The sequence below is a fragment of the Fusarium vanettenii genome (genome assembly GCF_000151355.1).
Source record: "Fusarium vanettenii 77-13-4 chromosome 3 genomic scaffold NECHAsca_2_chr3_3_0, whole genome shotgun sequence".
NCBI classification, from domain to species: Eukaryota; Fungi; Ascomycota; class Sordariomycetes; order Hypocreales; family Nectriaceae; genus Fusarium; species Fusarium vanettenii.
The window spans coordinates 786924-812497 of NW_003315880.1; the positions used below are offsets into that span (position 1 = coordinate 786924).

General features: G+C 53.2%; 9 protein-coding genes across 9 annotated transcripts; 3 read left to right on the forward strand and 6 right to left on the reverse strand.

Moving 5' to 3' along the window:
* Positions 1-232: 232 nt before the first annotated feature.
* NECHADRAFT_35775 (uncharacterized protein) lies at positions 233-3194 on the reverse strand (the record flags this gene model as incomplete). The annotated part of the gene is made up of 5 exons (XM_003052944.1): positions 233-958; positions 1006-1272; positions 1321-2392; positions 2506-2522; positions 2862-3194. The coding sequence occupies 5 exons, from the start codon at positions 3192-3194 to the stop codon at positions 233-235; spliced, it is 2415 nt and encodes an 804-aa protein (XP_003052990.1).
* Positions 3195-6767: 3573 nt separating this feature from the next.
* On the reverse strand, positions 6768-9158 carry NECHADRAFT_123115 (uncharacterized protein). Its single transcript, XM_003052945.1, has 3 exons — positions 8483-9158; positions 7791-8425; positions 6768-7733 (listed from the first exon to the last, which is right to left on the reverse strand). The coding sequence occupies exons 1-3, from the start codon at positions 8611-8613 to the stop codon at positions 7141-7143; spliced, it is 1359 nt and encodes a 452-aa protein (XP_003052991.1). The 5' UTR covers positions 8614-9158; the 3' UTR covers positions 6768-7140.
* A 1750-nt stretch (positions 9159-10908) lies between these two features.
* On the reverse strand, positions 10909-12624 carry NECHADRAFT_91720 (uncharacterized protein; the record flags this gene model as incomplete). The annotated part of the gene is made up of 3 exons (XM_003052946.1): positions 10909-11984; positions 12057-12506; positions 12564-12624. The coding sequence occupies 3 exons, from the start codon at positions 12622-12624 to the stop codon at positions 10909-10911; spliced, it is 1587 nt and encodes a 528-aa protein (XP_003052992.1).
* A 399-nt stretch (positions 12625-13023) lies between these two features.
* Positions 13024-14124, forward strand: NECHADRAFT_36272 (uncharacterized protein; the record flags this gene model as incomplete). The annotated part of the gene is made up of 5 exons (XM_003052460.1): positions 13024-13086; positions 13146-13272; positions 13323-13454; positions 13497-13727; positions 13769-14124. The coding sequence occupies 5 exons, from the start codon at positions 13024-13026 to the stop codon at positions 14122-14124; spliced, it is 909 nt and encodes a 302-aa protein (XP_003052506.1).
* A 361-nt stretch (positions 14125-14485) lies between these two features.
* NECHADRAFT_91722 (uncharacterized protein) lies at positions 14486-15427 on the reverse strand (the record flags this gene model as incomplete). The annotated part of the gene is made up of 3 exons (XM_003052947.1): positions 14486-14571; positions 14622-15321; positions 15377-15427. The coding sequence occupies 3 exons, from the start codon at positions 15425-15427 to the stop codon at positions 14486-14488; spliced, it is 837 nt and encodes a 278-aa protein (XP_003052993.1).
* Positions 15428-17537: 2110 nt separating this feature from the next.
* Positions 17538-19802, forward strand: NECHADRAFT_103678 (uncharacterized protein). Its single transcript, XM_003052461.1, has one exon. The coding sequence runs from the start codon at positions 17707-17709 to the stop codon at positions 19513-19515; it is 1809 nt and encodes a 602-aa protein (XP_003052507.1). The 5' UTR covers positions 17538-17706; the 3' UTR covers positions 19516-19802.
* A 13-nt stretch (positions 19803-19815) lies between these two features.
* NECHADRAFT_67119 (uncharacterized protein) lies at positions 19816-22262 on the reverse strand. Its single transcript, XM_003052948.1, has 2 exons — positions 20102-22262; positions 19816-20036 (listed from the first exon to the last, which is right to left on the reverse strand). Exons 1-2 carry the CDS (start codon positions 22127-22129, stop codon positions 19992-19994), a joined length of 2073 nt encoding a protein of 690 aa, XP_003052994.1. The 5' UTR covers positions 22130-22262; the 3' UTR covers positions 19816-19991.
* A 332-nt stretch (positions 22263-22594) lies between these two features.
* On the forward strand, positions 22595-24019 carry NECHADRAFT_67121 (uncharacterized protein). The gene is made up of 3 exons (XM_003052462.1): positions 22595-22814; positions 22864-23474; positions 23527-24019. The coding sequence occupies exons 1-3, from the start codon at positions 22722-22724 to the stop codon at positions 23789-23791; spliced, it is 969 nt and encodes a 322-aa protein (XP_003052508.1). The 5' UTR covers positions 22595-22721; the 3' UTR covers positions 23792-24019.
* NECHADRAFT_91726 (uncharacterized protein) lies at positions 23992-24609 on the reverse strand (the record flags this gene model as incomplete). The annotated part of the gene is made up of 2 exons (XM_003052949.1): positions 23992-24533; positions 24564-24609. 2 exons carry the CDS (start codon positions 24607-24609, stop codon positions 23992-23994), a joined length of 588 nt encoding a protein of 195 aa, XP_003052995.1.
* Positions 24610-25574: the final 965 nt, after the last annotated feature.

Below are 25574 nucleotides of genomic sequence, written 5' to 3' on the forward strand. Positions count from 1 at the left end.
AATCTATGGATAACATTTGAGCAAACAATCTAGATGTGTTTCACCAACATACAAGGTAGTACTGATTCACTTTTAAATACCACTATGAGTTTGGGAATCTAGGCTGGCAATTTCCAGCGCGTATTCAAATGCTCCAAGTCCTCTCAACCTGCGAGCCATTCCATGCCGAACAATACAGAGGATATCATTTATGCTCCCAAACCTCACCCAAGCCCCCCGAGAACAGGTATCACTAGTACATTTCTCTAAAATGGGGGAAAACAGTTGCATCACCTACGTACATGCCTCCCGGCGTCTCAGGGGCCGACATGTCAGTATTTGATCCCGGTCCTTGCTGCTGCTGCTGCTGCTGCTGCTGCTGCTGCTGTTCCTCGTTCTCGTTGTACTGGAACCCGTTCAAACCAATGTATCCCTCAAACATCCTCGACATCTCGGCCCCGATTCTGCTCCCGTTCTGGGCCATCGAGTCTGGTGTTGCTGCCTGTGATTGTTGGCCTGGGATCGATGGCTTGCGGAACGGCTGTTGCTGCTGTTGCTGGCCACGCGCAAGCCCTATCATCCCCAATGCTGCGGTGGACTGAGGGTCGTCCTCCGAATCCAACCCAAACCGCGGTGCAACGTCCTTGAGTGAACGAATTGTTCGCCAGAGCCGCTGTGATGCCCAGCTCTTGGCGGAAAGGTCCTTGACCAACTCGAGCGCCATGTAAAACTCCTCTCTGCAGGTGGCGCTGAACCTGACTGGGGCATGAACCGAGGCGAGGAAAACGACAGCAATCGCCGAGGTCAGGAATTGGTGGTAGAAGACCTGAACTCGGCGGTAAAGATTTGTCGTGTTATTTAGGTGGTTGAGATATCGAATCGTATCCTTGGCGATGTCCACCACGCGCTCTGATTGCGACGGATGTGCCATGATGCTTGTTGCGCTATGTAGTACTGGCGTATATAGCCAAATCCGCATCTAGAATTGTCAGCGACGTCGAGGTTAACTCCTCTTTTCCAACTCACCTGGTTGAGCCGTAGATATGTCCAGATCCTCAGGCGCTGGAGGTTATATGATGGTGTCGACGTTATTTGCTTCTCCTTGTCCCAGTTGCGAACCTTGACCTCCTCGGGAATCTGTTCGTACCACTGCAGAAGCTCTTGGTCCACGCTTTCCAGTTCCTCTGATCGCAAGTCGCGTGCCAGAACTGGTCCGAAATGTGAAACCTGCCGCCAAACCTTTGCCCCTATCCGAGAGTACGTGATCATGGCGACAAGATATGGATACTCATCCTACAGTGACGTTAGTTAGACTCCTGGGAATAGAATTGAGCTACTGACCGGGAAGGGCAGTTGTGAATCAATCTCCTCGTCCTGAACCACATAAGGAAGCCCGGTTCCGAAAGCCCATCGTCGATCCAAGACATATGCTGACCAGAAGCTCGTCAGTGCATTCTTGCGCTCCTCTTCGTCCTGGATCTTCAACAGACCCGTCCTCTGGTGGATACCGAGCTCTAGGCATAATCGTGCGACCTGACCCATCACACGCCATGCTAAGACTTCATCGTTGGATAAAAATCGGTAGCCAGCAACGAGAGCCAGCAGCGGTAGTGTGGCAACATCTGCAGCCTCAGCCATAAGCTTGCGGTTCAGCACCGACTCCATGCTGTCGTACAACCGAATCGCTTTATCACTATGTCCATGCTCCTCCACGACTAGGGCACAACACATGATAATCTTCAATTGAAGCGTCTTCTCGTCGTTGATCAGTTCTCTAGGGTTCTGATGTCGCATTGTTTCCAGGAAAGGCGCAAGAGTCTTGGCATGTGATATAACGTGCTGCACGTTCAGGACCGGATACATGATGCCGATTTCTTCCTCGTGCAGTCGGCATAGCCGGACCATCTCGTCCTTGTCGAAGTCATGAAGTGGATCCAATGGCCGAGACAGCGGCATGCCCATGCCATCATTGTGATGGGCATTCTCGTCCCCGTCTGAAATGCCTCTGTAGCCCATGTTGTTGATGGTGTTGTTGGCAACGTCCAGACTGAAAGCCATACTGGTTGGACCACGAAATGAACCGTACTTGGAATTGAGTCCGTCATGCCGATTGAGTGAACTCGAACTTTGTGAGGGCGATGGGGCGACAGTCGAGGTGCCCAGGGCCATGGGACGATCGCTGAGAGAGGCAAGGCGTGTCGATTCGGATTGAAGAACTTTGACGGTTTGATGTAGCCAAACAACCTCGTCTTGGAGTCGACCGATCTGAGCGGTGACTTGCTTGAAATCATCCGAGTCCTTGAAGTTGTTGGAGCAGCAGTTCGGGGCATATAGGCATGCAAGGTTCAGATTGCCGCATCGCTGGCATGGCGTTTCTCCATTACATTTTATTTTTCGGCGTTTGCACTCATTGCTATACGTGAATGGTCAGCCACAGGTTTGCTTCTGCTTGCTGGCACAAGCCCAGTGTCAAAGCGAACAGCGCCTCAACGAAGAGAGGGAGAGATGAGACGAGAATGTACTGACCAAGCTATTGATATATACTGGATCGACGAGAGGGGAAGAAGGTTAGCAAAGTGTTTCGGCTATCAAGAGATATCGATGTAAGCTAGGCGATAAACGACTTGAGATGGCGTGACATTTTATGGATGAAGATGATGGGGCGTGGTATCAAGTCAGACGAGGCTGTGACAACACCATTCAGTCGACATGAGTGTAGGTAGTACAACGGGTCGACGGTGTGGCCACTCAAGACTGTGCGTATGTCTCTCACATGCTTTCTACCCCATCTCATCTCACTCCATCCATATCTTGTCATCGCATCTCATCACTCTGGCTTCATGCCGACCTGGAATGGACACAAAGAAATAGAGACAACTCACCCGATTCCTCTTGCTTCTTGTCTGCTTGCCCCCCGCAGTTGACCCATCATCAAGCGACTTCCGCTTGTTTGCGTTGGACGCACTCACGCTTGGAGCGGAATTTTCCCCGACAGAGGCGGAACCTGGGCTCGCCTGTGTCTGTGGTTGCGGCGTCGTGTCGTAGCCAGCAGCCGCCGCCGCGGAAGCACCCACGCCGACGCCGGGGGTGCCGCCGGGAGTTCCGCCTGGCCCAACTCCGGGGCCGGGGCCGGAGGACGGGGTCGGGGTCGCATTCAGGACGGGGACTTGGGCGAGGAACCTCAGGTCGCTCGCCTGAGTCTCAATCTGCTCCATCGCGCCGAAAGGGCCACCGGCCGAGGCGTGGACGTGAGCGCGGACGTGAGCGTGATGCGGATGTGAGGGAAGCGCGTGCGGATGCGGATGCGGATGATGAGCGTGGATGTGAGAGTGACCGGGGACGGGCACGGCTAATGGAATAGGAGTGGACGGTCCTGGGCCTGGCACGAATTGCCCGCCATCATAAGGCATTATTGCCGGGTCCGCAGCCCGCTGGGAATTGCGCCAGGTGTTACCCTCGCCGCTGCGGATGCCGGGATTGGCCTGGCCTGTCGCCACGTGACCGGGGTATCTCGCAGTACCTGCCTCAAGAGTCAGTATCTGGGCCTGGAAAGCGCCGGCTGTTGCTGGAGTTGGGATCCCAATCGCACCTGCAGCGCCTGCCGTTCCTAGCTCCTGCCCATGTTCCTCCCCCTCCTCACCCACTCCTCCCACCCCGAACACGGGATAATAGTCCTCCAGGGTTGCCGACCTTTATTCTCCGACCTATTTTGCCTCTTCTCCGTCTTTCCCTTCACCACTCCAAGCCTCAGCCTGGTTCTCCACACTCTTTCTGAGCGAGCGATCCTCAAATCGACAATGCCAAGGGATTGGTAGTCTAGCTAGTAAGAGGAACTCCAGCCGCAGCGAACCAGATTCGCTCGTGTGGAGATGTATCGAGGCGTGGTACGTGCGACCCAAAACTCTGGAGCGGATCTGACAGGGAGTCCGCGGACGCCCGAACCCACCAGCTTGGTTCCGCTCCAGCTGTCTTCTGAGCCGAGCTCAGGCTGTTTCAGCGGCCAGACGCGGACAATGGCGGGCAGTGAAGGAGTCGACTCGGAGTTTTGCAATGATGGGTATGTATCGACGGGATGATCTCGATCTTGTGCGACGTTGCTGTTGCTTGGCTGTTTGTTTGTTGTTCCGATGTTGACAAATGATAGGTGGTGTTTGATGGGTGACGACGGTTGGCTGCTGGTGGCTTGCTCAAAGCCCTGCGCTTTTGCGCCTCTTCCGCTCCTCTCCTGCTTTTCGTGGACCTTGTCTCGAGTATCCTGTCCTCCTGTCGCAGCGTTGGCACCAAATCTCGGCAGACAAGATCCCAATCTGTCGGTACTGCGATGTATGTCAAGAGTGTCGATTCCTGCGGATGATCAATGCCCGCGTAAACGTAACCGCAAGTTACCCGCCAGGTCGATCAACCCGTTTCCCGTCCAGTCCGAACTCTGTCGCATCTGCGCATGTCACGGCAGCTCTCTTTCAGACCGCGGAATGTGAGCGGCATATCCTGGGGAATGGTGTGGTATGGGGGTGTTGGGGACGCGGTCACGGATGGGGATGTTGTCCAACTTAAACAACAAAAGGGAGCTAGAGATCATGAAACTCATTCTCTCTGCTTCAGCAGCAGCCACCTATCCCACGTCCGCGCTCGCGCCCTTGCTCTCTGCCTTGCCTACTCCGTACTGACTATACATACCTTAGTACTTCGTACCTCGTTCTCGCGACTCACGCCCAGTGTCGGAAACATTCATCTCTTACAGCGAATTTCACGCCCTCCCTGGGCGCCGTCCAAAGCCAGCCCCTCTCCTCGTGGCCTCCCACCCCGGTTGCCCGATCAGGAGGGCAATTCTCACTCTTCAGGCCACCATGATGTCAACTGGGCCTCTCCGGGCGGTCCGGCATCGCACCCTACACGCCGAGCCTGCCTATCGTGGGACATCCTGGGCGCCGCACGCAACGCACAATGCTCAGAATGGGGCATATTTTGCTTCTTTGATTACCGTTGCGCATCTGTCACTTTGCGGAGGACCAGGGAGGTCTCACATATGTTGCGAGACAACAACAGCAAGGGGCATCGTATCGTCTGTCAAGCTTTGGGGTTCCAAACTTGATGCTCTCCCGGAAGCAATGACCAACACAACCACCATGCGGGCCGTGCATCGCGGGTGCCCATTGACTCAAACTTTGAAACCTCCGAAGCCGCCTCCCCATCTCGCATACGACTCTAGATCTGCTGTTTTCGAGCCAAGTTCCATCGTCTGCCGCGCTTCCATTAACTGTCCGTGGGATATCAACCCGACGCCGCGGCATCTTCCCTCTGGTGGGAGTGGGCCCGCTGCCAAACCGCAAACCACAGGGCGCTTTTTTAGACGAATTTCTCTTTCGGGACAGCCTCTCGCTTCTTCTCGACACTTGATTGGCTCTCTTCGCTCTTATGAGGTGGTGGCTTCCAAGATCCCCTGAGTTTGAAGTGCAAGACTTCCTGGTTCCTTGTTGAGTCCAAGCTTTGAATCCCGGCTCTTCCTTCAACTTTCATTTTCACGAAGCTTCTTGAAGCTCTAGCCAAGCTCTAGAGGCGCGGAGTCGTGGGGACTCAGACCTTGCTTATTATCAGCCCCCATGCTGGTGCCACGAGGTGAATGGCCATCCCATCCACATGGTAACTTTATATGCAGGACCCAAAAGCAAAAAAAGCCCAACGCAAAAGGGCCAATCTCCAGCTATCCACTCGTCGTGATCTTGAGCAGCCAGTAACATTGGTGGGCTCGACAACTCCGTCTCCCTCTTCTTGGCCTTTGGGACCTCGTCGGGGACTAATCTTGTTCAAGATCTCGTATCGGACCCTCGTTTTAGGTGGCCGTGTGGTTTTGTCTTGTCCATCTTTGAGGCCTGTCCTATGCCGCTGTTGCTTGATGGTGGTTACAATGTCAAAAGATTCAGTCAAGATACGATGGATGACTCCCTTGAAGGGTGCATTTCTCTCCACTTATTCATGTAATCCGCGTACAATGCTTTCGCGAGATCTCCACTAACCTCGGTTTATAGATGATGAAGATGCAGATCTCCCGCCAACACGACATTCTCATATTCGTGTCTCTGATGAGATGACGTCTACACGATCTTTCTTCCGTCAGAATGGTGTGGTTTCAGAGCCCTAACGTCTCAGCCCAACGATCATCGTCTTGTTTTACCCTTTTGCTGTTCAGCTCGACCCGCGAGAGTCAAACCCCTGGCATGGTCCCCTGTCACCTTACTCGCAAGGCTGATCTAGGGTGCTCTTGGCAATTTCGCCCCGTTTCTTGTCACCCACGCCTTTTCCCACTTGACGTCTCCTGGTCTTCCCTTTGTTGCTTTTTTGCCTCGACTGGCACCTGGTTATCACCGCTAAACAGCGGCCGGCGCACTCTCTAGTGGCCGGCGTTAAGAAACGGGCGGCACGAAAAAAAAGCCAGAAGCCACGCGATGATGCTGAGGGGCAGCCTAGTCAAGCGGGACGGGATATTGACACGTCCGACAGTTCGCCCGATTGACGAAGGTCGACTATTTTTCGAGCCAGAAACACGATACTCCTCACGTTGGACACTAACTAGGCTCCATACCTCTCCAATGTACTGGATAACACGGCAGTTGCCGGCTGGTTGGCGCGGCCTAGATTATTATTATGCCTTGTGCCAAGTACCTAATGCCGTACATAGACGAGCGAGCCAGTGAGCCGGCAGGCAAGACTTTGGTCCCCCGCAGCATATCATCATATCATTTCTTCGGATTCGGTTCTCGACCAAGCTAAAAAGCTTAGCCGCGACTCATCTCCCATCAGCAGAAAGGACGCGCATGTCTGGAGACAGATCAGATCTTGACCGCCAAGTCGCTACTTACGATCGAATGTAAGGGGGCTGAAGGATTCCTTTCACCGCCAGGCACTCGTTGCTTTGATGATGAGTCTTGATACAAGAGGCATGGTCATGTCTCTCGGTTCGACAAGCGAGCTGTTGTATTTGCCACATCACATCCGGCAAGTACGATAGCAACAGTGTTCAATATGGGTGTCGAAAAGCGCCAACAACCGGCGTCGACCTAAGCCTCGCCGTGGCTATATCCTTTCCTTGTTATATCTCTAGGAACAGCATTACTCAGCGGCCTCAACTTGCTCGCTCATCCTTCAATGCAACCCAATCACTCTCTAATCCAGGTCTAGATGCTCCAATGCTTTCGCTACAAACGCCGCGTCCTGATCCCGGGGCTCGATCACCGCATCCTTCCCGTCCGAAGACCCGCTCATCTCGGGGCCCCACTCACCGTCTCCGACCTCACTTGGTTCACTCTCCGTCTCGGGGGGTGTTTGTGGTGGAGTTTGTATGCCGACGATACTTGAGCCAAGCCCGAGATTGCGCTTCAGCATACACATCTCTACGGATATACCAGGTCCAAAAGCACATCCCACAACGTACTCGCGCAGACGGCCACCAGGACTCATGGCATCCATGTCTTTGGAACGCAGCCGATCCATGACGCTGAAGATGGTGGCAGAGCTGGAGTTTCCATGGTTGATGTAGGTGTCGTAGCTTGCTCTCATATGTTCCGGGGTAATATTCATGGCTTGCTCGGCACCGGTGAGGATGGTAGCACCACCGGGGTGCATGGCCCAGTCAAAGTCGGCGGCGGTCTGATATTCTGGAGGCAAGCGCGGCAACGAGGCCTTGAGGTCGTTGAATGCTGGCGCAATTGCGGCCCTCGTGAGCTTTGGGACTCGTGGAGTCAGTATGACTTTCCAGCCTGTCTCGGAGTCAGTATGGTGATGCAATATCTTGGCGGTACTTGTCAATAACGTACCAACAGGGTCGACGTCGAACCCTAGATCATGCTCGGTATCAGGTATTACCCTATGGTCCCAGCCCAGCAGGTCATAGACAGACTCGGCCGGCTCACCAATGCCATTGCTCAAAACAACAGCGCTGGCACAGTCAGAAAAGAGACACGCGCCTATCCTCGTCTCCTGCAGCTCATTGATGCTATCCAACTCACTCCGCACCAGGGTAGTGCTGACCTCTAGTGCGACACATAATACGCGAGCAGGAAGACCTCGAGCCCTATGTCCAAGGGCCAGGTTCGCGCCTGTACGCAGGGTGGCCAATCCACCACTGCAGCCGACGCCATGTAACAGAACCTTCTCGACTCCATGGGTAATGCCCAGCCCCTTTGCAACGAAATGGTCAAAGCCCGGGTTGGCGCTGTCTGTGCAGGTCGTGGCGACGATGTGGGTTATGAAGCGGGTATCGATCTTGGCCTCGGCGATGGCCTTGCGAGCGGCGCGTATGGCCAGGGGGATACCGTCAGAGTTGAAGAGCTGGTGAAGTTCTGCTATCGACGGCGCATTTTCCTTGTTGACTGCTGGGTGATCTGGGAGTCCGATGGATGATCGTGTTTCGATGCCGGTGTATTTGTTGATCCCAAGGACTTTTCTCATGCTAAGATTACAAGCGTGGTCAGCGGGGATGGCGCATATTGATGTGCCAAGCACTTACGATGGTGTATCTGGGTAAAACCTCTCGCTGAGAATGTCGATGCAAGTATGCTCCAGCGCATAAGGGGGGTACTCAGTGCCGATGCCAATGATGGAGAGGCCCAGCTCCCCAAATGTGCTGGGTGCTGCCATGGCTGAAGCTGTCGGGCTTTATTTCCCCAACAGATTGTTTGGTTGAGAGCGTGAAAGATTGGAGGAGAGCCTGAGCGGCAAGAAAGCCACTCTACGGGACCGAATTGACAAGGCCAGACTCGAGAGGGGTCAATTGAGTCCTCTGAGAATATCGTTGACGCCTTGAATCGTCGCTATCCTATCTTTGTCGTGTTTGTGCGTGGGGGAGGAATCTAGACAATATCGATGACGCTATCTCCACGCCAGGCTGCTTATACGAACAGGGGTTGAAGTGAGGGGAAGAAGAGTCAACGGCGATCGTGGCGAGACGGGAGGAAGGAGAAACAATGAGATGGGAGAAGAAGAGAAGGTTTTGAACGGTTTGATGAGTGCAGAAACGAAGCTGGTTGCAGAGCAATGCGGGAATGTCTCGGATATCCTCGATTAGGTAGGGTGAGGGGAACTTGTAGACAAGACAATGTTATTGCTACACCAAGCGGTGAGGAACACAAAAAAACATTCAGGGCATGCAATTCCCTTTATAAATATTCGTCTCCGTTCTCAAACCCTTATCTCGGTCCGCGTGTTCGGTTTCAAAGTGTCTCGTAGGGGTTGTAACAGAAAAAACACAGCCTTGAACGATGCAATGCGAATAAACGATGGGTCTAGTGTCCCGCCTTGGCGCTGCATCAACCATCTTTGAAGTCTAGTCACGGGCTCTCTCTTACTCGCCAATGGCATTATCTACATTCATTATTTTGTTAAATGCTGTGAGATTTTTCTCTTTCTCGTAACCGTACTTCGGAACTATCTGCCGGATTCGGGGACCTGACTAGACCTGAAGCAGACTATCCGGGCGCCAGGATTGTGGCTCAGCCTCTTGGACCCTAGTCACGGGCGGCCGCCCCAAGATATACAGAGGACCTCTCTGGTTCACGGCAGTGCTGCTTCCCGAGGTTAGTAGACGTCATCCCGTCGAAGCGTTGTCCCGATGCCGGGTCAGTTGCGCCGACGGGACGAATAAAGCTGCCGGGGGGGGGGGACCTCGTAAGGCTGAAGGTGAGGATGCGTGTAAGCGGTGATGGCTCAGTGTGGTTGGGATTTACAGTCAGATGGATCAGGACTTGCCTCTTTATCAGGAGCCTGTAGTAAGTGTGCAAGCTATGGATAAAGCTCTTGGGCGTTGGTGGTGTATCGAAGGTGATGCGAGTACGGAAAAGAGATAGCTCGACCTTCATACATACCTACCTAGGCAGGTTCAGATAATGGTGGAGCAGCGAACTTGAACAACTAAATGCACAAGATCTAAGCATGGTTAGAGGTTCAAAGAACGAGTGTCTTGGGAAAATTTGAGGGGTAGTTTAATCTGAATTCAGTTATAAATGATGGAAATGATTACACAGGACTCTGCTCTGAAACACACAAAGTAGAAGCCTGAGACCGCTTGTGCTACCCCAGACAAAGTCTCGAGGCGAGGGTTAGATACCCCCAACAGTCAATTGACAAAACCAGATACTTTACTATTCTAGTTGATACATTGACAGAAAAAAGGAACAAAGATTTATTGCTATTGACTCATCCTTGAAGACTCTATGGATGCCAATCGTGCGCAGAGTACATTTTTTGGAGACTGCTTTCGAGTATCGACCAGCATCAGACAACCTCGGGCGAAGCTGAAACTGCAAGCCGTCCATCACAGCAGCGATGAGATAAACATCCATGAATTTTAGATGCCTTTCAGGCGTTTAATCAATTTCGCAGTTTAAAAGGCATGAGAATGTCAGCTTCAACGATAATGGCTACCACTCTAAGCGAGCCCCCCGCCGCAACTTAAATCTTCCCTTTCAACACCACACGTTTCTCATCACCAACACAACAACTCCAATCATGTCAACAATCCCCTTTATCATCCACGCCCTCGTGGAAACACCAGCCGCCATATCCTTCATCTTATATCCATCCTTACACCTTCAACCTCTCACACCCGCAGCCACCCTTCTCCTCCAGTCCTTCGGCGGTCTACTCCTCACATCCAACCTCATCGCCCTCATATTCGCTCGTCGACCTTTTGACGACGTCAGCCGCCAAGTCGCCCTCGCTTTTGCATTCTGGCATGTCTGGCCTTGTTATCGCGCTTATACCCGTCTTAATGGACGCGTTTTGGAGGGGGATACGTCTGAGACGAGGAGTACATTTGGGGGACCGGTGGTGCATTTAGGAGTTCACTTGATTTTATTAACCATGTTTCTCTATACCTGGTATTTGGGATAAACACTCAAAAAAGGACTCTATACCACGAGTATACATGTACACAGTCTAGCTTCTAAACAACCTCAAGCCCGCCTCCTCGGCGTCAACCTCCATGTCATCATCACTCTCATCCTCGTTGAGCTCCATCTTGCGGCCGAACAGGGTACCAAAGAAGCGATCAATGGCCTCCTGCTCCCACGCCCTTCGATCCTCAGGCGCCATAAAGTTCTGCAGCTTCTCGTGCACCGTGAAGCGCATCTTGCGGCCCTTGCTCGCCTTGCGGTCCACGTTCTTGCGCGACTTGACCTCCTTGGCCGCCGTGAGCATCACAGTCGGCACCGCGCCTGCCGACGCCGAGGACCCGTCCACCGTGCGCTGGTCCACGAGCTCCTTGAGGAGCACCTGGTAAAAGTCGGCGTCGTCGTAGATGTCGCCGTCCTGCGTCACGCCCTTTGCCGCCTGCGCGGGAGCGCATGATCGAGGAACGCGAGAGCGCTTGGCGAGGCGGTTGTCCGGGTTCAAGAGCTGCTCCTGGAGCGCAGTGACGAGCGTGTCCTTTCGCGACTTGAGAGCATCTTTTGTGGCGTCGACGGACTGGACCTTGCGCGACCACTTATCCAGGCCAGCTTCTCTGACCTTGACAGCCCGCTCCTCCTCAGCCTGCATCTGCTCCCAAATCTCCTGGGTCGTCATCGAAGCGTCCAACTCGCGCTTACGCTTGTCCCCAGCCCGAGACGAACCAAAGTTATCTTTGAGGCTGCTGATGGTGTTCAGCAGCTTGATAGCAGCTTCTTCGGCCGCCTCGTAGGGTTCAGACTCGGGCTCGGGGCTGTCCTCGATGGCGGCAAAGGTGTTGGCGGCGATGAGGGCCTTTTGTAGACGGATTCGGAGGTTGAGGAGACCGTCGTAGATCTTGCGCTGTTCTCGAATGGCAAGACCCTTGTTGACGTCGGTGCGGTTTGAGAAGGCTGCCATGACGGGCTTTACACTCTTCATCTTTTTCTCCTTGTCATCATCGTCGCTGTCCTCTTCATCATCACTGGCCTCTTCATCTTCGTCATCTTCCTCGTCGTCCTCTTCAGACTCGTCATCTGAGTCTCCAGCACCGCCGACAAGGGCGTCGAGGCCATCATCCATGTCGTCTTCTTCCGAGTCAGACCCCTCGAGTTCCACGCCGCTCATCTCGTCTTCGTCCTCATCCACGTCTGCACCACCCTCGCCGCCCTCGTCAGAGGAAGACATAAAGTCAGCAGCAGTGGCCCTCTTGGAATTGCTCACTGGCTTCTTGGGTTTCGAGCTCCCTCGGAAAGTAAAGTCCTGGAAGCGCTCCTCGTCGCTTTCGCCGAGGGCGTTGTCGCTGGAAATCTCAGAGTCGTTGGCGTCGGCCTCGTCGCGCTCCAAGTCTGCAGTCTCAGGATCGTCGAATTCTTCATCATCCTCATCCTCATCCTCGTCTCCCTCGTTGTCGGACTCGCTCTCCTGCTCCAACGCTGCCCTCGAGACGCGCGAGCCTTGATACTTGGGACCGAGCGACACGCCCTCCTTTTGCCTCAGCTTGCTCTTTCCTACAGAAACATAGTGCTCTGTGCCAGCATTCTCGTTCTCGCTCGATTCGCTGTCGCTGCCGTGCTCGCTCACATCGACATTGGCTTCAGGATCGTGGTCTAGAAACGAGTTAGAAACCTTGCGCGACGTGGCGCATGAGAAATTGAGTTACGTACCCTTGGCGATATGCTCGTCCAAGTCCTCAAACTGCTTTGCGCGACCCTTTGCCTTGGCCATTGTCGATATGTATCTTGGACAAAAAGTGTCTTGGATCAGATGCAAAGCTCTCCTACCAATGGTAGCGGCCCCCACGTATGTTGGAAATTTTCTAGGATGGTCTTGAACTTTTAGGCGGTGGAAGATGGCAGAATTGTCGCAGCTCAGTAATAGTGGCGTCGGCAGTGAGTGATAGCGCCGAGGGCCGCTAAGTCGAGCTGAATTGAGCATGGAAGCCTGAGTTGAGATCCAATATTGGATGATATATCAGCTCCAGTTCTAACAATATGCCTGGAGTCTGAATTCCAAGTCTCCTCTCATTGATATAGTCAAACAGACTCTGGGTAGAGTTTGGTTCTTCTGAACTGAGGCCTGGTCCCTCATCTCAGCTCAACTCGACTACACTCCAGTCCTCACAAGATGCGTCCGACTTCTGCTCGCCTCTTTCAGACCCTTCGGGCTCTCCAACATGAGAATCCCCTGGTAACCGACTATACAACCTATTCGTACAAAACAATGGCCTTCTTGTTAACCAATGGCAGGGTCTCCCCCGGTCCGGTACTCCTCCGAACTGGCCTCGACGTCCTCAAAGGCGCAACATAGCCGGTGTTGAGAAGGTAATTGCAGTGTCATCTGCAAAAGGCGGCGTAGGTAAAAGCACAGTAGCAGGTACACCAACTCATATCATATTTATATACAGCCATGTTGATGCGTTTTAGCAAACCTATCTCTCGCCTTTGCCCGTCTCGGTTACCGTGCCGGTATCCTCGACACTGACATCTTTGGCCCGTCTATCCCCACTCTGTTTGATCTGTCAGGGGAGCCTAGGTTATCCAGCAGTCAGTTTCACCGTCAAGTCAAGCCAGTTTCTCGAAATGCTGACAACTTTGTAGAGAATCAGTTGATACCCCTCACAAACTATGGCGTCAAGACCATGTCAATGGGCTACCTGGTCGGCGAGAACGCTCCCGTCGTGTGGCGAGGCCCTATGGTGATGAAGGCAATTCAGCAGCTCCTTCATGAAGTTGACTGGGGTGGTCTTGATATCTTGGTCCTCGACCTGCCGCCAGGAACCGGAGATACACAACTGACCATCACGCAGCAAGTCATTCTAGATGGTGCGTGTTTATAAGGTATTCCTTCTACTGTTACTGATGCTACGCAGGTTCCGTCATTGTCACTACACCTCACACTCTAGCAACCAAAGACGCCGTCAAAGGCATCAACATGTTCAAGACAGTCGACGTCAACATTCTCGGCCTGGTGCAGAACATGTCTCTCTTCCAGTGCCCTCACTGCTACGGAGAGACACACATCTTTGGGTCTAACGCAAGGGTGGAGAAGTTGTGCCAGGAGCATCAGATTGACTTCCTCGGCGATATTCCATTACATCCCAACATTGGAGACGATGGCGAGCGAGGAAAGCCAACCGTTGTCGCTGAGCCAACAAGCGAGAGGGCAAACGCCTTCTTGAAGATCGCTCAGGACATCTGTCCTAAGATCAATCTCAGTAACAACTAGGTAGATGTCCGCTTCACTTGAAGGCGTGTATAATGATGGACAACAATGGTCCATAATACCAACTAGCCCGACCTACTGTATCAGTTCAGTATGCAGTCAACTCCAAGATAGGCAAAGTACGCCATGAGGCAGGTATTCAATTGACCTCTGTTGGCCCATTCAGGCCACAGCTCTCCTATGTGTTTGGATTCTGAAAAAAAAGACAACTGGGTTAAAACGCCAGCAAAGATAAGACGTTAGCCTCTGCCACGATCAAATGCAAGGCATGTTACCAAACAAAGCAATAGCTCCCGAGACTTCCAAACGCCTTCTGCACGCCAATTTGATATCGCGGAAATGCCCTGCTGAGAGAGAATGCTCATTAGTCCAGCTCATCGTTCATTTGGTAGACATGACGGCTTCGAGTTGGGTCTTTTCGCATGGTCTGGCCAGAGCCTGTGAAACCAACTGTCACAAAAGTCAGCATTTGCACTCATAACTCGACACAAGATGCTTACCTCTACCGTGAACACCCTCGGGAGTTCGGAACATGCTCTCCTTCTTGTGAGTCTTTCCGAATTTGGATTTGGCGCTAAACTCTTGCCACTTATTCTTGTTCTTCTCGAGCTCCTTCTTCGCCTTGAGCTTCTTTGCCTTGGGAGGCTTCACATCGCCGTTGTTTTCCGCTTCTCTCTTCGCTTCAGGATACACTGTCGCGCCGGCCGACGTCACCAATCCGGGGGCGGGGGGAGTCGCGGGTGCTGAGGACAATGGAGTACCGTCTGCCTTTCGCTTATTCGAGACAGGGCGGATATCTCGAGATCGCAGGGTCTCTGTGTTATCATACGTCTTGAACTTGACAATATAGATGGGGTCTGTCGAGGACCCTGTGATGGAAGTAATACGCGCCGGGTAGAATGCTTTGTCACCGGTGACCCATTTCGCCAACACTGTGTCGTTGACCTGGTAGTGGACGGGTGTATCCTCCTTCTCCTCGGCTGGGGTCGCTTTCTTAAAGGCGGGGTGGTTCTCGCGGGACCACTTCTCCGGTTCAGCTGGCGGGGACGGCTGCTTGGGAGCTGGCTTCGGCGCCTGCTTAGGCTTGAGCTCAGCAATGTTCTCATTGAGGAGATCAATGAAGTTGTTCAACTCCTCCTTCAAGGCTTTAAGTTCGACGTTCTCGGGGTCGTCGCGTAGTTGGCTGTGGACGATGTCCAGCTGTAGAGACAACAGTCAGTATGATTCAAATTTGAGGCGGAAGTGGATGTCGCACCTGCTCTTGGTACAGCTTCTTCTCATCTTCGAGATCGGATAAAGGTGACATGGCTGCAGAGAATGTATTCGGTGAAAGAGGAGAATGCGATGCTGGACGTAGGGATGTAGTCGTAGAGAGTCGAAGTTGAAGTGGGAGGCGATGAGTTGGTTAGGCAAATGAGGATCCAATGTTTGCAGCGGATGATGGTGGTTGCATGTGCACGTCACGTGCTGTTTTAGGTGACCACTGGCCGCCAGCTGTATGCGTTCAAGTCGCCCAGCAACAGGCGGACGTGAGCTTCTTTGTCAGTTAAATCTCTTGTTCATATGCATTGAAGTCTAACAGACGAAGAAACATCTGTCGCTGTACTATCTATCGGCATTATTCAGGATCAATTGGACGTGGAACAGTTATTCTGGGGTTGATAGGCAGTTCCGACAGATGGGTCTAACCAATCGGGAATAGCGCGGCACCTCAAATCCTGGGGTTGAGAGGGTGTTGTACCGTCTTTATATTCTCATGTATTTCTTTCACAAAAGCATAACCTTGTATTCTACAAGGTGCAGTCTCAAGGCTAGAGAAGACTTGGATAATATCATTATTTTCTGTAACTATTGTATCTCCTTATCTTTACAAACCTCCAACCACAACCCGCGTCTAAACAAGACGAACACGACTTGCCAATACACGTCTCTCACAACAGGGTTTATGGTTGTATAATCCTGGGCTAGTCGGCCACTCTTACTTGTGCTCTGGTAACACATAACCTAAAAGCTGACTCTAGTCCTCGAATTTCCCGGCGGATTGTAACCTTGAAGGCCATGCTCGGGTTACGCCTACAGTCACAGTCGGCCCGGGATGAGAATTGTGTGTTTGTGTGCTCCGGTGGCCCCGAGTTTGGTCGGTCTCCGTTCAAGGAGGGCCCAGACTAATGCAATGTGTATCTCGCCAGTGACGCAAGATGCCCTAGGACACGCATCGCATCGAGCACCATGCTGCGCTGTCGGTTGACTTGACAAAAAAACACGAGAGGAGCCAAGACCCCCCCGCGGGATGATTCGTATGTTGCATGCATATGCTCACGCTTGGCCTGCCTGGCAAGGCGATTCCTAAAGTTCCAGGGTCGAACGGTCTTGTCACAGGCAGGCTTCCATCTACTTCGTGTTCACGTCCCATAATAATGACTCCATCTTTTTCTTACCCATTCTTTTCTTTCTCACGCACCTACAGTAGATGTTCGCTAATAGCTGCATGGTCAAAGTAATTTTATGCTGCAGTACGTGCCGTGTTGCTCACTTACAGTGGGAGAAGACGGACCCTCATCACTATCCACTCTCAACACTGAGGGTTCCAGGTTGCTAGGACGTGTTTCTCTCTATTGTAACCATCTTGAAGCAGCCATCTCAATATCAACCAGAGATAACACAATTTTAGTAGTATTTGCCTTTGTGGCTGGTGGTGTAGGTTTTGTACAAGCGACGGACACGTCTGTTCCCCCCCACTGTAGCACTGTAGGCTCACTCAACACATGCTCATCGCTCTACTCACGAGCCCCTCGTCTACTCAGTCATTCATTTCGCAAAAGACTTGACTCGCTATTACTCAACCCCTCTCAAATCTCGTCTCCTCTAGATTGCGCCTTTCTAAACCCACCAAAAGAGACGTGCCCCAACCTACTAGTCCTAGCCCGGTGTCTCGGCAACACTAGTTCATCTCGCGTCGTTTTGCTTGTTCATTTTGTCTGGGGCTTGGGCTTTTGCTTGGTCTGGAATTGTTCCTTGACCCAAAAAAGTTGCTTCTCCTCTTCGCGGGAAGCTCAACTCTCCTCCCTTCTCCCTCACGCGCGCGCCCTCTCCCTCTCTTCTTCCTCATCCTCTACCCCCACGCGCATCGCATCGTATCTCAGCGCATCGCATTGGACCCCCAGATCGCAAAAAGTGATCGCCGGCCGTCTCCGCTCCTCCGCTGCATTTGACCCTCACCGATTCTTCTCTCGGCCGATCTATTGACATCACTGCGACTTTCGGGTTATAAAGCGAACGCCGCTACATTCAGCTACAGCAACATTTCCTCTGCAGCTTCTAGTTCCTGCAAGGCTGTACATCATTTGCCGAGAACAGCCCGTGATTCGGCTCCGATTCATCTCTCCCAATCCGATCACGCATTCATTCCTCTGCCTGCGCCGCCCTCAGCGCCCATGATAACAGGCACTCGGGTCGTCGGGTTAGCCAGGAGGAACATAACCACATATTCTCACAAAAGCAGAGACGAAACAATCTTAAAAGACCCCGATTTAGTCATCTAGAGTGCTCAATCGAGAGCGAATTGTCTTCGCACCGCCAGCAATCATGCCTCACACACGGGACGCCGACAGCGCATCGTCGACGAGCGGCCAATCAAAACGGCCTCCCCTCAACCATCAGGAGAGCGACTCCCAGAGCGAGAGCAGCGGCGTTCACCATCAACATCAGCGCCGCCATCACCACGTCCGCCATCACCAGCGACAGCACACCGTCGGTCACCTGCACCACGCTCGCGCGCCCGCCGCCAAGAACGCTCCTAAACAGCCCAAGCTGAACCGTCGCCATACCTCCCCGGCCGATGAGAACCAGCAACAGATACAGCGCAGCACCTCCTCGGTCAACAATTCCCACCGCCGAACTGCCAGCGACGCGAGACTATCATCCCGCGAATCCTCGTCAGCCAATCTCACAAGGAATTCGTCCCAGGCAAAGCTCGGCAAAAGCTCGTCGCAAACCAAGCTCTTCAAGAGTCCTTCCCAATCCCAATCAAGGATCGTCAAGAGCCCCTCCCACTCAAAGCTCAAGCGCAACCGCTCGCACACAGAGATTGGCAAGCGAAACCGTTCCGCAGAGCTGAAGCGCGCCGCAAGCACCACCATTGTCTACCAGACGCAGACCTCTGGTGGAAAGTCACAGGTCCACTTCGACTTGGGCAACGACGGCCAGGACGACGAATGGGTCGATGCCAGTGGGTCTAACTCGCCATACCTCTCCCGCAAGGGCTCCCTCAACAGCAGCAATCACTCAGTTCATCATCCCGACGACCACGCCGCGACCTCTCGACCGATCACTCCCGTCGATCCTGTCTCTTCAGCCCAGGCGGGCCACCAGGACCAGCCTGAGCAACCTCCCAAGTCAAGCCCGGAGCGCATCACATCTCACCAGAAAGGCTACCTCACATCCCGCATCCTGCAGCGCACTCCCTCACACGGAGCTCCGCCCCAGATGAGCGCGGATCTGGTGCAGGTTGCGCCCCAACGCTTCGCTCCAGCCTCGGCTGAGGGCCGAGATTCGGGTACTCTTATGGGGAGTAACCAGGATGAGCTTACCTCTCGCTTCGTTGAGGCCGCAGGATCCGGATTGACCAGTGAGGGATCTTTCTACCGGCCGCCTCGGGGAGATTATCACCGCTTCGACGATACTCCTCAAAAACCTCGGTCGATTGCCAGCATCTCAGGAGATCGTGAGGCCCCTACCAGCGCGCCACAACAGAAGGAAGAGGTCGACGACAGTGCATTGGCGCCCAAATCCTCCCGACGGACAGCTGGTCCTGCTGCCCAGACGTCACGGACACAGCAGAAGCTTAATCTCCAACGAGCTAGCTCTGTGATTGAACCGGGACAGGCAGTCGGCGGAGTCGGAGGTGTAGTCGGCCACACGCCGCTGATTGGCGTCGGCGGACCCGGCTATGACGGGGCAAACAGCCGCGACCCCCGAGTCGGCAAGCTTCTGGAGCGCACCGGCATGGAGTATCTCGTCGTTCGTCGACATCAGAACCCGATTTCACGGTCCATCGATCGCCTCAACCGCCTCCCGGGTATGGACAAGTCACTTCGTATCCCAGCCGCCAGCCTCGGCTCCGCCAACGGAAAGCGATCCCTCGACCTCACCATGCGTCACCACACCCGCAACGTCAGTATGCCCGACGCTCGGAGACCAGTGACGCCTAAGAGGCCCAACTCGGTGCGGACGAACGGTGCGGCATCAAGCTACGACGGTGGCGATGACGACGGCAGGTTGACAGACCGGCTTAGCGGCTCGAGCTTGGTGGGCGGCGAGGAGGAGGATGGCACAGCAGCCTTGCTAAGGAATCTGTGGGAAAAGTCGATGGAGTTGAGTGCGAGCACAGATTAGGAACTCTGTGGTCCCGTAGATTAGGAGTCTTGATACCAACCCAGAGAAGGAGCAAGGCGCTGGCGCAGAAGAGGAGCAGGTTGCTGGCAGAGGTTAAAGGTGCTCGCTCTGCTCGAGCACGTGTTTATACGTTTTGGGATACGAGGGCGTTACGGCGCGAGGGGGGTAATGGGAAACTGTACAACTACTGGGGATACTTAGATAGGGATTGGCCAAGACGACGTCACGTCTGGACGTCATGATACGAGTAAATTGTCTCGATACTATTATCAATGCAAGCGAGGATTATATCCAAGTTTTCAAGGTTGAATATACATGAGAAGTGATTGTACGTCTAAATGTCTATGCAGCTCTGAGCCATGCCTCTGATGCCTGCGCCTCCGACAAGGGATGCAAAACCCACCACGCTTGATCCCATCCGTACGCCCACTGATGCCATGTGAATGGTTGTTTATAAAGATTATAATCTTGTTACATTATACGTTGGGTGAGAGTTGATCGTACTTGACACATCGCTCAACCTGTAGAGAATTAGTGTTTTGAATCTTCCATGAGAGTGTATATGGATGATGGGAGAACCACTTACATCTTCAATGCTGGCCTGCATAAACCTCCTCGCCTCAAGTCCCACCCATACCATCAGCATGGAAAAGTCACCATGCTTGACCATCTCTGTACCGCTCTGGGCACTGAGCTGGCGCAGAATGGGCAGTGAACTGCTGAGCAGGTCAACGTCGGGGTTCAGACTACGTCCAATGCCTTCAAGCAACAAGATGCTGATGACAACATTGACAAAGTCGCCCTCGAGACGAACATGATGGTTCCGGACCATGCTGAGCACCTGCTGCAGAATGTCGCCGATCTTGACGTTGCCGAGAGCCAGCGTGCGGCTCTTGACGCCGAGGACAAGGTGTTGCATCTTGAGGGCAAAAACTTCTTCATCGAGCACAGCGTCCGGTTGACGGCAGCGCTCGCACATGAGATGGCCAGCCTTGTAGCCGTCAAACTCGGCCACGGCCCGGAAGAGGTCAAGGAAGTTGGTGCGGTTCACCGAGTTGAGCTCGGTCACTAATCCTGTGTCGATGAAGATGAGTTGAGGCCGGAATCCCTCGGCGTCAATCTTGACCAGCTCCGCTTGCCATGCCGCTGGGTCCTTTCGGTGTCTGTATGGTCGGAGACGCTCAAGCACTTGCTCGGTAACATCATCCTGCTCATCAGGGTGAGCCTTGGACATGGTTTTCCGCAGACGCAACTCCGGGTGAGCCGATTGGTAGAAGCGGACCATGATGTTGCCAGGATGCAAATCAGCATGAACAAAGTTGTCGAGGAGCAGCATGCGCAGAAAAGCGTCAAGGCCTTCATCAGCAATATCATGCTGAAAGACGCCGCCGCCATTCTCTATAAAGTCTGCCAGCGGAATGCCCTGAGCAAACTCTTCGATCAAGACATTGCGTGTTGTAAAGTCTGTGTATGGATAGGGGAACGACGCCGTAGACCTTTCCTTGAAGTTCTTGCGGAATATGGCCAGATTTGCTGCCTCTATGCGAAGGTCAAGCTGGAGTTTCATCATCTCTCCAAACTGAGCAACCTCGTCTGGCAGCGAGAGCCATTCAATGGTTGGGATAATGTTAAGTGCGGAAGCAAAGAAGTGCATGATGCGGAGGTCTCGTCGAACCGTTCTCTCAACATTCGGATGCAAGACCTTGACAGCAACATAAGATGAAGGTACTCTCTGAGGTGAGCTCTTGAGTACAGTGTCCACATTGCGCAACACGTTATGTGCCAACGGGTGCAAGGGGTTGTCTTGAGCATCAATCTCATCCGGCCGAGCCAGGTCAGGCTTCAACTTGGCCTTGTAGACCTGTGCAATGGCTCCAACGCCGAGAGGCTTCTCGTGAAACTCGTCAAAGATGTCCTCAAAGGCACGGCCCCCAAATGCAGCCTCAACCGTCTTACGGGTGGCGTGCATCGAGTGAGCCGGGGCGTTGGAGTGAAGCTTGGACATGATCTCGCACATCTCTGTAGGGAAGATGTCTGTTCGTGAGGCTGCCCACTGCCCAAGCTTGATGAAGGCCGGACCAGCCAGCTCCATGGCATTGACCAAGAACCCATACCACCAGAGCGTGCCAGTGCGTTCATTATCTCGATCTCGTTGTCGTCTTCCAAACCAGATGGCCGGAACTGTAATGATGACGGGGACAAAGATAACGACAAGTTGGAGGAAGCGAATGCCGGTGCAGACGGGTTCGACTATCAACAAGTCCAGCAGGTATGTGATGCGCTTCACCAATTTCGAGGCACCTCGAGACTCAGCAGGCACGCTCTTTTTAATCTCAGCCCGCGATACCTCGAGCATGCGTTTCTCTCCTGTGTCGTCTCCGCTCCCATTTTCTTGTTGCGACAGTTGAACAAATGCCGCCGTTCCGAGCGCCGCCGCGCCACCAGATGCGCGCAAGGCTATTGTCCTTGTCCTGCCTGCCGGCCATTGTATCGGTCGGTATCGGCGGGCACCCTGGGAGACGAATCGGCGGCTAAGGAGTATAACGCTGAGGTTGGGACATGTTCGAAAGCCCGGACGGACGAAGAACCGGCATGCGAAGGAGCCAGCCCTCATCTCGAAAAAGGAAAGACGTGGTTATCGAAGTGTAGAGACGCGAACAATATCATGTTCTCATATCTGGGGGGGACGACATCCGAGGGGGTGAATAGCATGTGCCAATAGGTATAAAAATGTCGCTGTAGGTATGATGCGAAGACTTATTTGCAAGGATGCCCGCAAAGACACACATGAACCGACTAAAGTGACGTCGAGGAGTCGAGTGACGTACCTTCCTTCTATTCCGATTGCGCTCGGGAATAAATCGGAAAAACACGTGCCTCATCCCGGCTGCACGCTGGGAAGGTGCAAGGATGCAAGGATCTCGCGCGGGTTCCCCCGGCGCCGGGACGGAAGTGGGAAGGCACGGTCGTTCTTGCCTTTGCCTTTTGCGCCTAGAATTTTTTTAATGGGCGGCGATAACGCAAAACGTCAGGCAAATTTCCTGCTCGCCCATTTGTCCATTCTTTTTAACCATCTCCAAATCTTCATCCTCGTCATCATTGACAACCACTTCTTGCGACTTTTAACTCTCTTGTCTCTGACCCTGAGGGACCTAATACTTTACATTTATCATCACATCTTCCTTTCTACTTCGCAGTCTTTCACAATGGGTTGGTTTTGGGCCGAAGCTGCTCCCGCGACCGTCCATGTCCCCATTGGACATCCGTCTGTCCCCGCGAACGCCGATAAAGCACCTCCCGTATGCTCATACCCTCAGCCATTCTCGTCTGTCGCTAATTATCCTCCAGGCTGGTTGCCCTATGCATAAAAAGACCCTCGACAAACTCAACCCCGACGCCAAATGCCAGAAGCCCCAAGATGCCCCAGCTGCATCAGGCTGCCCCGTCCCTCATGCCGCCAAAACCGAGGAGAAGCCCAAGTCATTGATCTCCCAGCTCAACCCTCTCAATTACATGTTCCCCGATCTATCCCAGAAGCCCGCGCCTAACCAGGCTTTCGCTCTACCAACAACACGAGATGAATCAACTATCCCCAAGGGCTCGGGCGACGGGAACTGGGAGTACCCCTCCCCTCAGCAAATGTACAATGCGCTCCTACGGAAGGGATACACAGACACGGACATCACGGCCGTTGAAGGCATGGTTTCGGTGCACAACTTCCTAAACGAGGGCGCATGGCAGGAGATCATCGGTTGGGAGCAGCGATTCTCCAAGGGACTGTACAAGGGATGGCAGCTCTGCAAGAGGGGCGAGGCTCATTTCGATGAGGAATTAGACCGACAGTGGGATGGCTCAGATTCTGAGCCTACTCTCGTCCGCTTCCAGGGCCGGCCCAAGGACTTGACTCCCAAGGCCACCATGCTGCAGGTCCTGGGTTGGGTCTACCCCTCCAAGTTTGGGTAAGTTGCTTTTCCCTGACAAATCACAGAATCTTGTCTAACAAACTTCAAGCACCGAGCCTCCTTTCGACCGACACGACTGGTATGTTTCCCGAGATATCAACGGCGAGAAGAAGGAGGTCCGATATGTCATCGACTACTACTCTGGTGAGCCCGAGGTCGATGGCGAGCCCGTCTTCTTCCTGGACGTGCGCCCTGCCATGACCCCCCAAGGCGCTGCCGAGCGCATTATCCGATGGAGCACGGATGTATGGTGGAAGGCCATTGGCGGCGACAGGCGGGAGCAGGACCCCCAGCCCTGGTTCCGGGGTACTTAGTAACGGATGTCAATTTCTAGGCGCTTGGGTCACGACGGATGCATGTTTTGGCTAGGGACGCTTGTTGCATTTTTCTCCTCTCTGATTTCAACGGATGGGCTGTATTTCTATAATCATGACTGAACGTCACATGTACGAGCCGCGAAGGGGGAAAACTATATCGTTTTTGTATTATACAGGATCATTGGGCTCGGCAACGCCTAGTTCAGAGTAACGGCCAAATTGTTTACCTGGTCCAGCAGAGCCTGGTCCTCTCCAGCCGCGTTCTTGAGCACCTTTCCAAGCTGATGCTCCACCGTCATGCCGGGAACGTCGGATACGACGCCCTGTGCCTGTTGAATACGTGCCATCTGAAACTGGATGAAGAACTTGGGGACCTTGACGGCGAGGTTTCCCCCGACGGATCTGATGCCCGCTTCGGTTGCGAGGTAGACATTGAGCTCGTTCTGGAACACTAGCAAATCGTTGTTGGCCAGCGGCTCAGTCGTTGCGAATTGATCGAGAGCGAAGGCGAGAGGCGTCTGGCCCGAGGTGGCAAAGTTGATGGAGGAGAAAGTGACGCCGCCGGAGGAGACATCAGGGACGCCGTCGATGGTGGTCTGCGAGGTGTCGCACGTAACGGTGCCAGCGAGAGAGGCGGCCAGCTCGGAGGTCTCCTCCGGGAGGGCCTCAGATCCGATCAGGAAGCAAGCATTCTGGCGCTTGGCGAATTGAGGTGCTAAGAGTTGTGAGCTGGGTCGGACTATCAATGAAGCATCCAGGGGGAGTATACCTGCGAGGGCAGTGCCAGCGAGGAGGATGAGAGTTGAGAAATACATTTCAACGAGAGTTGTAATGAGTTGCAAGTCGAGATAAAGACTGAGAGAGAGAGAGAATGAAAGCCAATAAAAAAGTAAACAAAAAAGCGTTCTCCAGAGAACTCAAAGAATGGAAATGATGAGGCTTGCTACAACATTTCCATCAACAGAGGGCATCACAAGCCCTTTTATAAACACCCGTCTACTCCATCTCAAAAAGCCAAGGCTCATTGAAACCCGAGTTTGATACCAAGCGCTACACGTTTTTTTTACCGAGATGTATTCTCATCTTGGGCTAGCTTTGATGCCATTCCCGACAAGGTTCGTCTCACCACCGAGCTTGACGAGTCTCCTTGAGACATGGGACGCAGCAGATGCAACGTCGTTAGGGAAAGCGTCGCTTTTGGGTAGGATGGAAACGGCCATACTAGGAAGAGAATGTCTTAGAGCAAAGAATTATAGTTATTTGCAGTCACTGAGTTTATGCGAATGGAGTTCAGACGAGGCCGTCAGGAGGCTCTCACCGTTGTTAGCCAACCTTCCTCTTGTGACGGCGCCAATGAAACCCCAGCCCTCGTTTCCTCGGTCCCAATGCCGGTTCAGGGTCTCAATTTTGCCAAACTTGATTCACATCCTCACAAGCATTGAGTCATGCCCATGGGATGAACTGCGGTGTTGAAATATTCATGATCAAGTGTTCGTCCTGTAAGTGTTTCTTGCCGGGCTCTGTAAGTGCAGCGTAGACAATCTTGAGTTCCATGGATGCCATGCTACTTCGATTCTCAACAATGTCTTCATATAGGCAGCCCTTGGCATCCGGAAAGAGCGGCAATACTCATAGCCACACATGGCTTAGGTAGGCAAAGGTTATAACTGACACTCACCTAGCCAGGGTCGACATTAGGCAAGAGCCCTATAAGTTTCTACTGTTAAAATATACACAACTTCAATCATGATAATCTGGAGTAGTTAAGGGTACTTGTTAC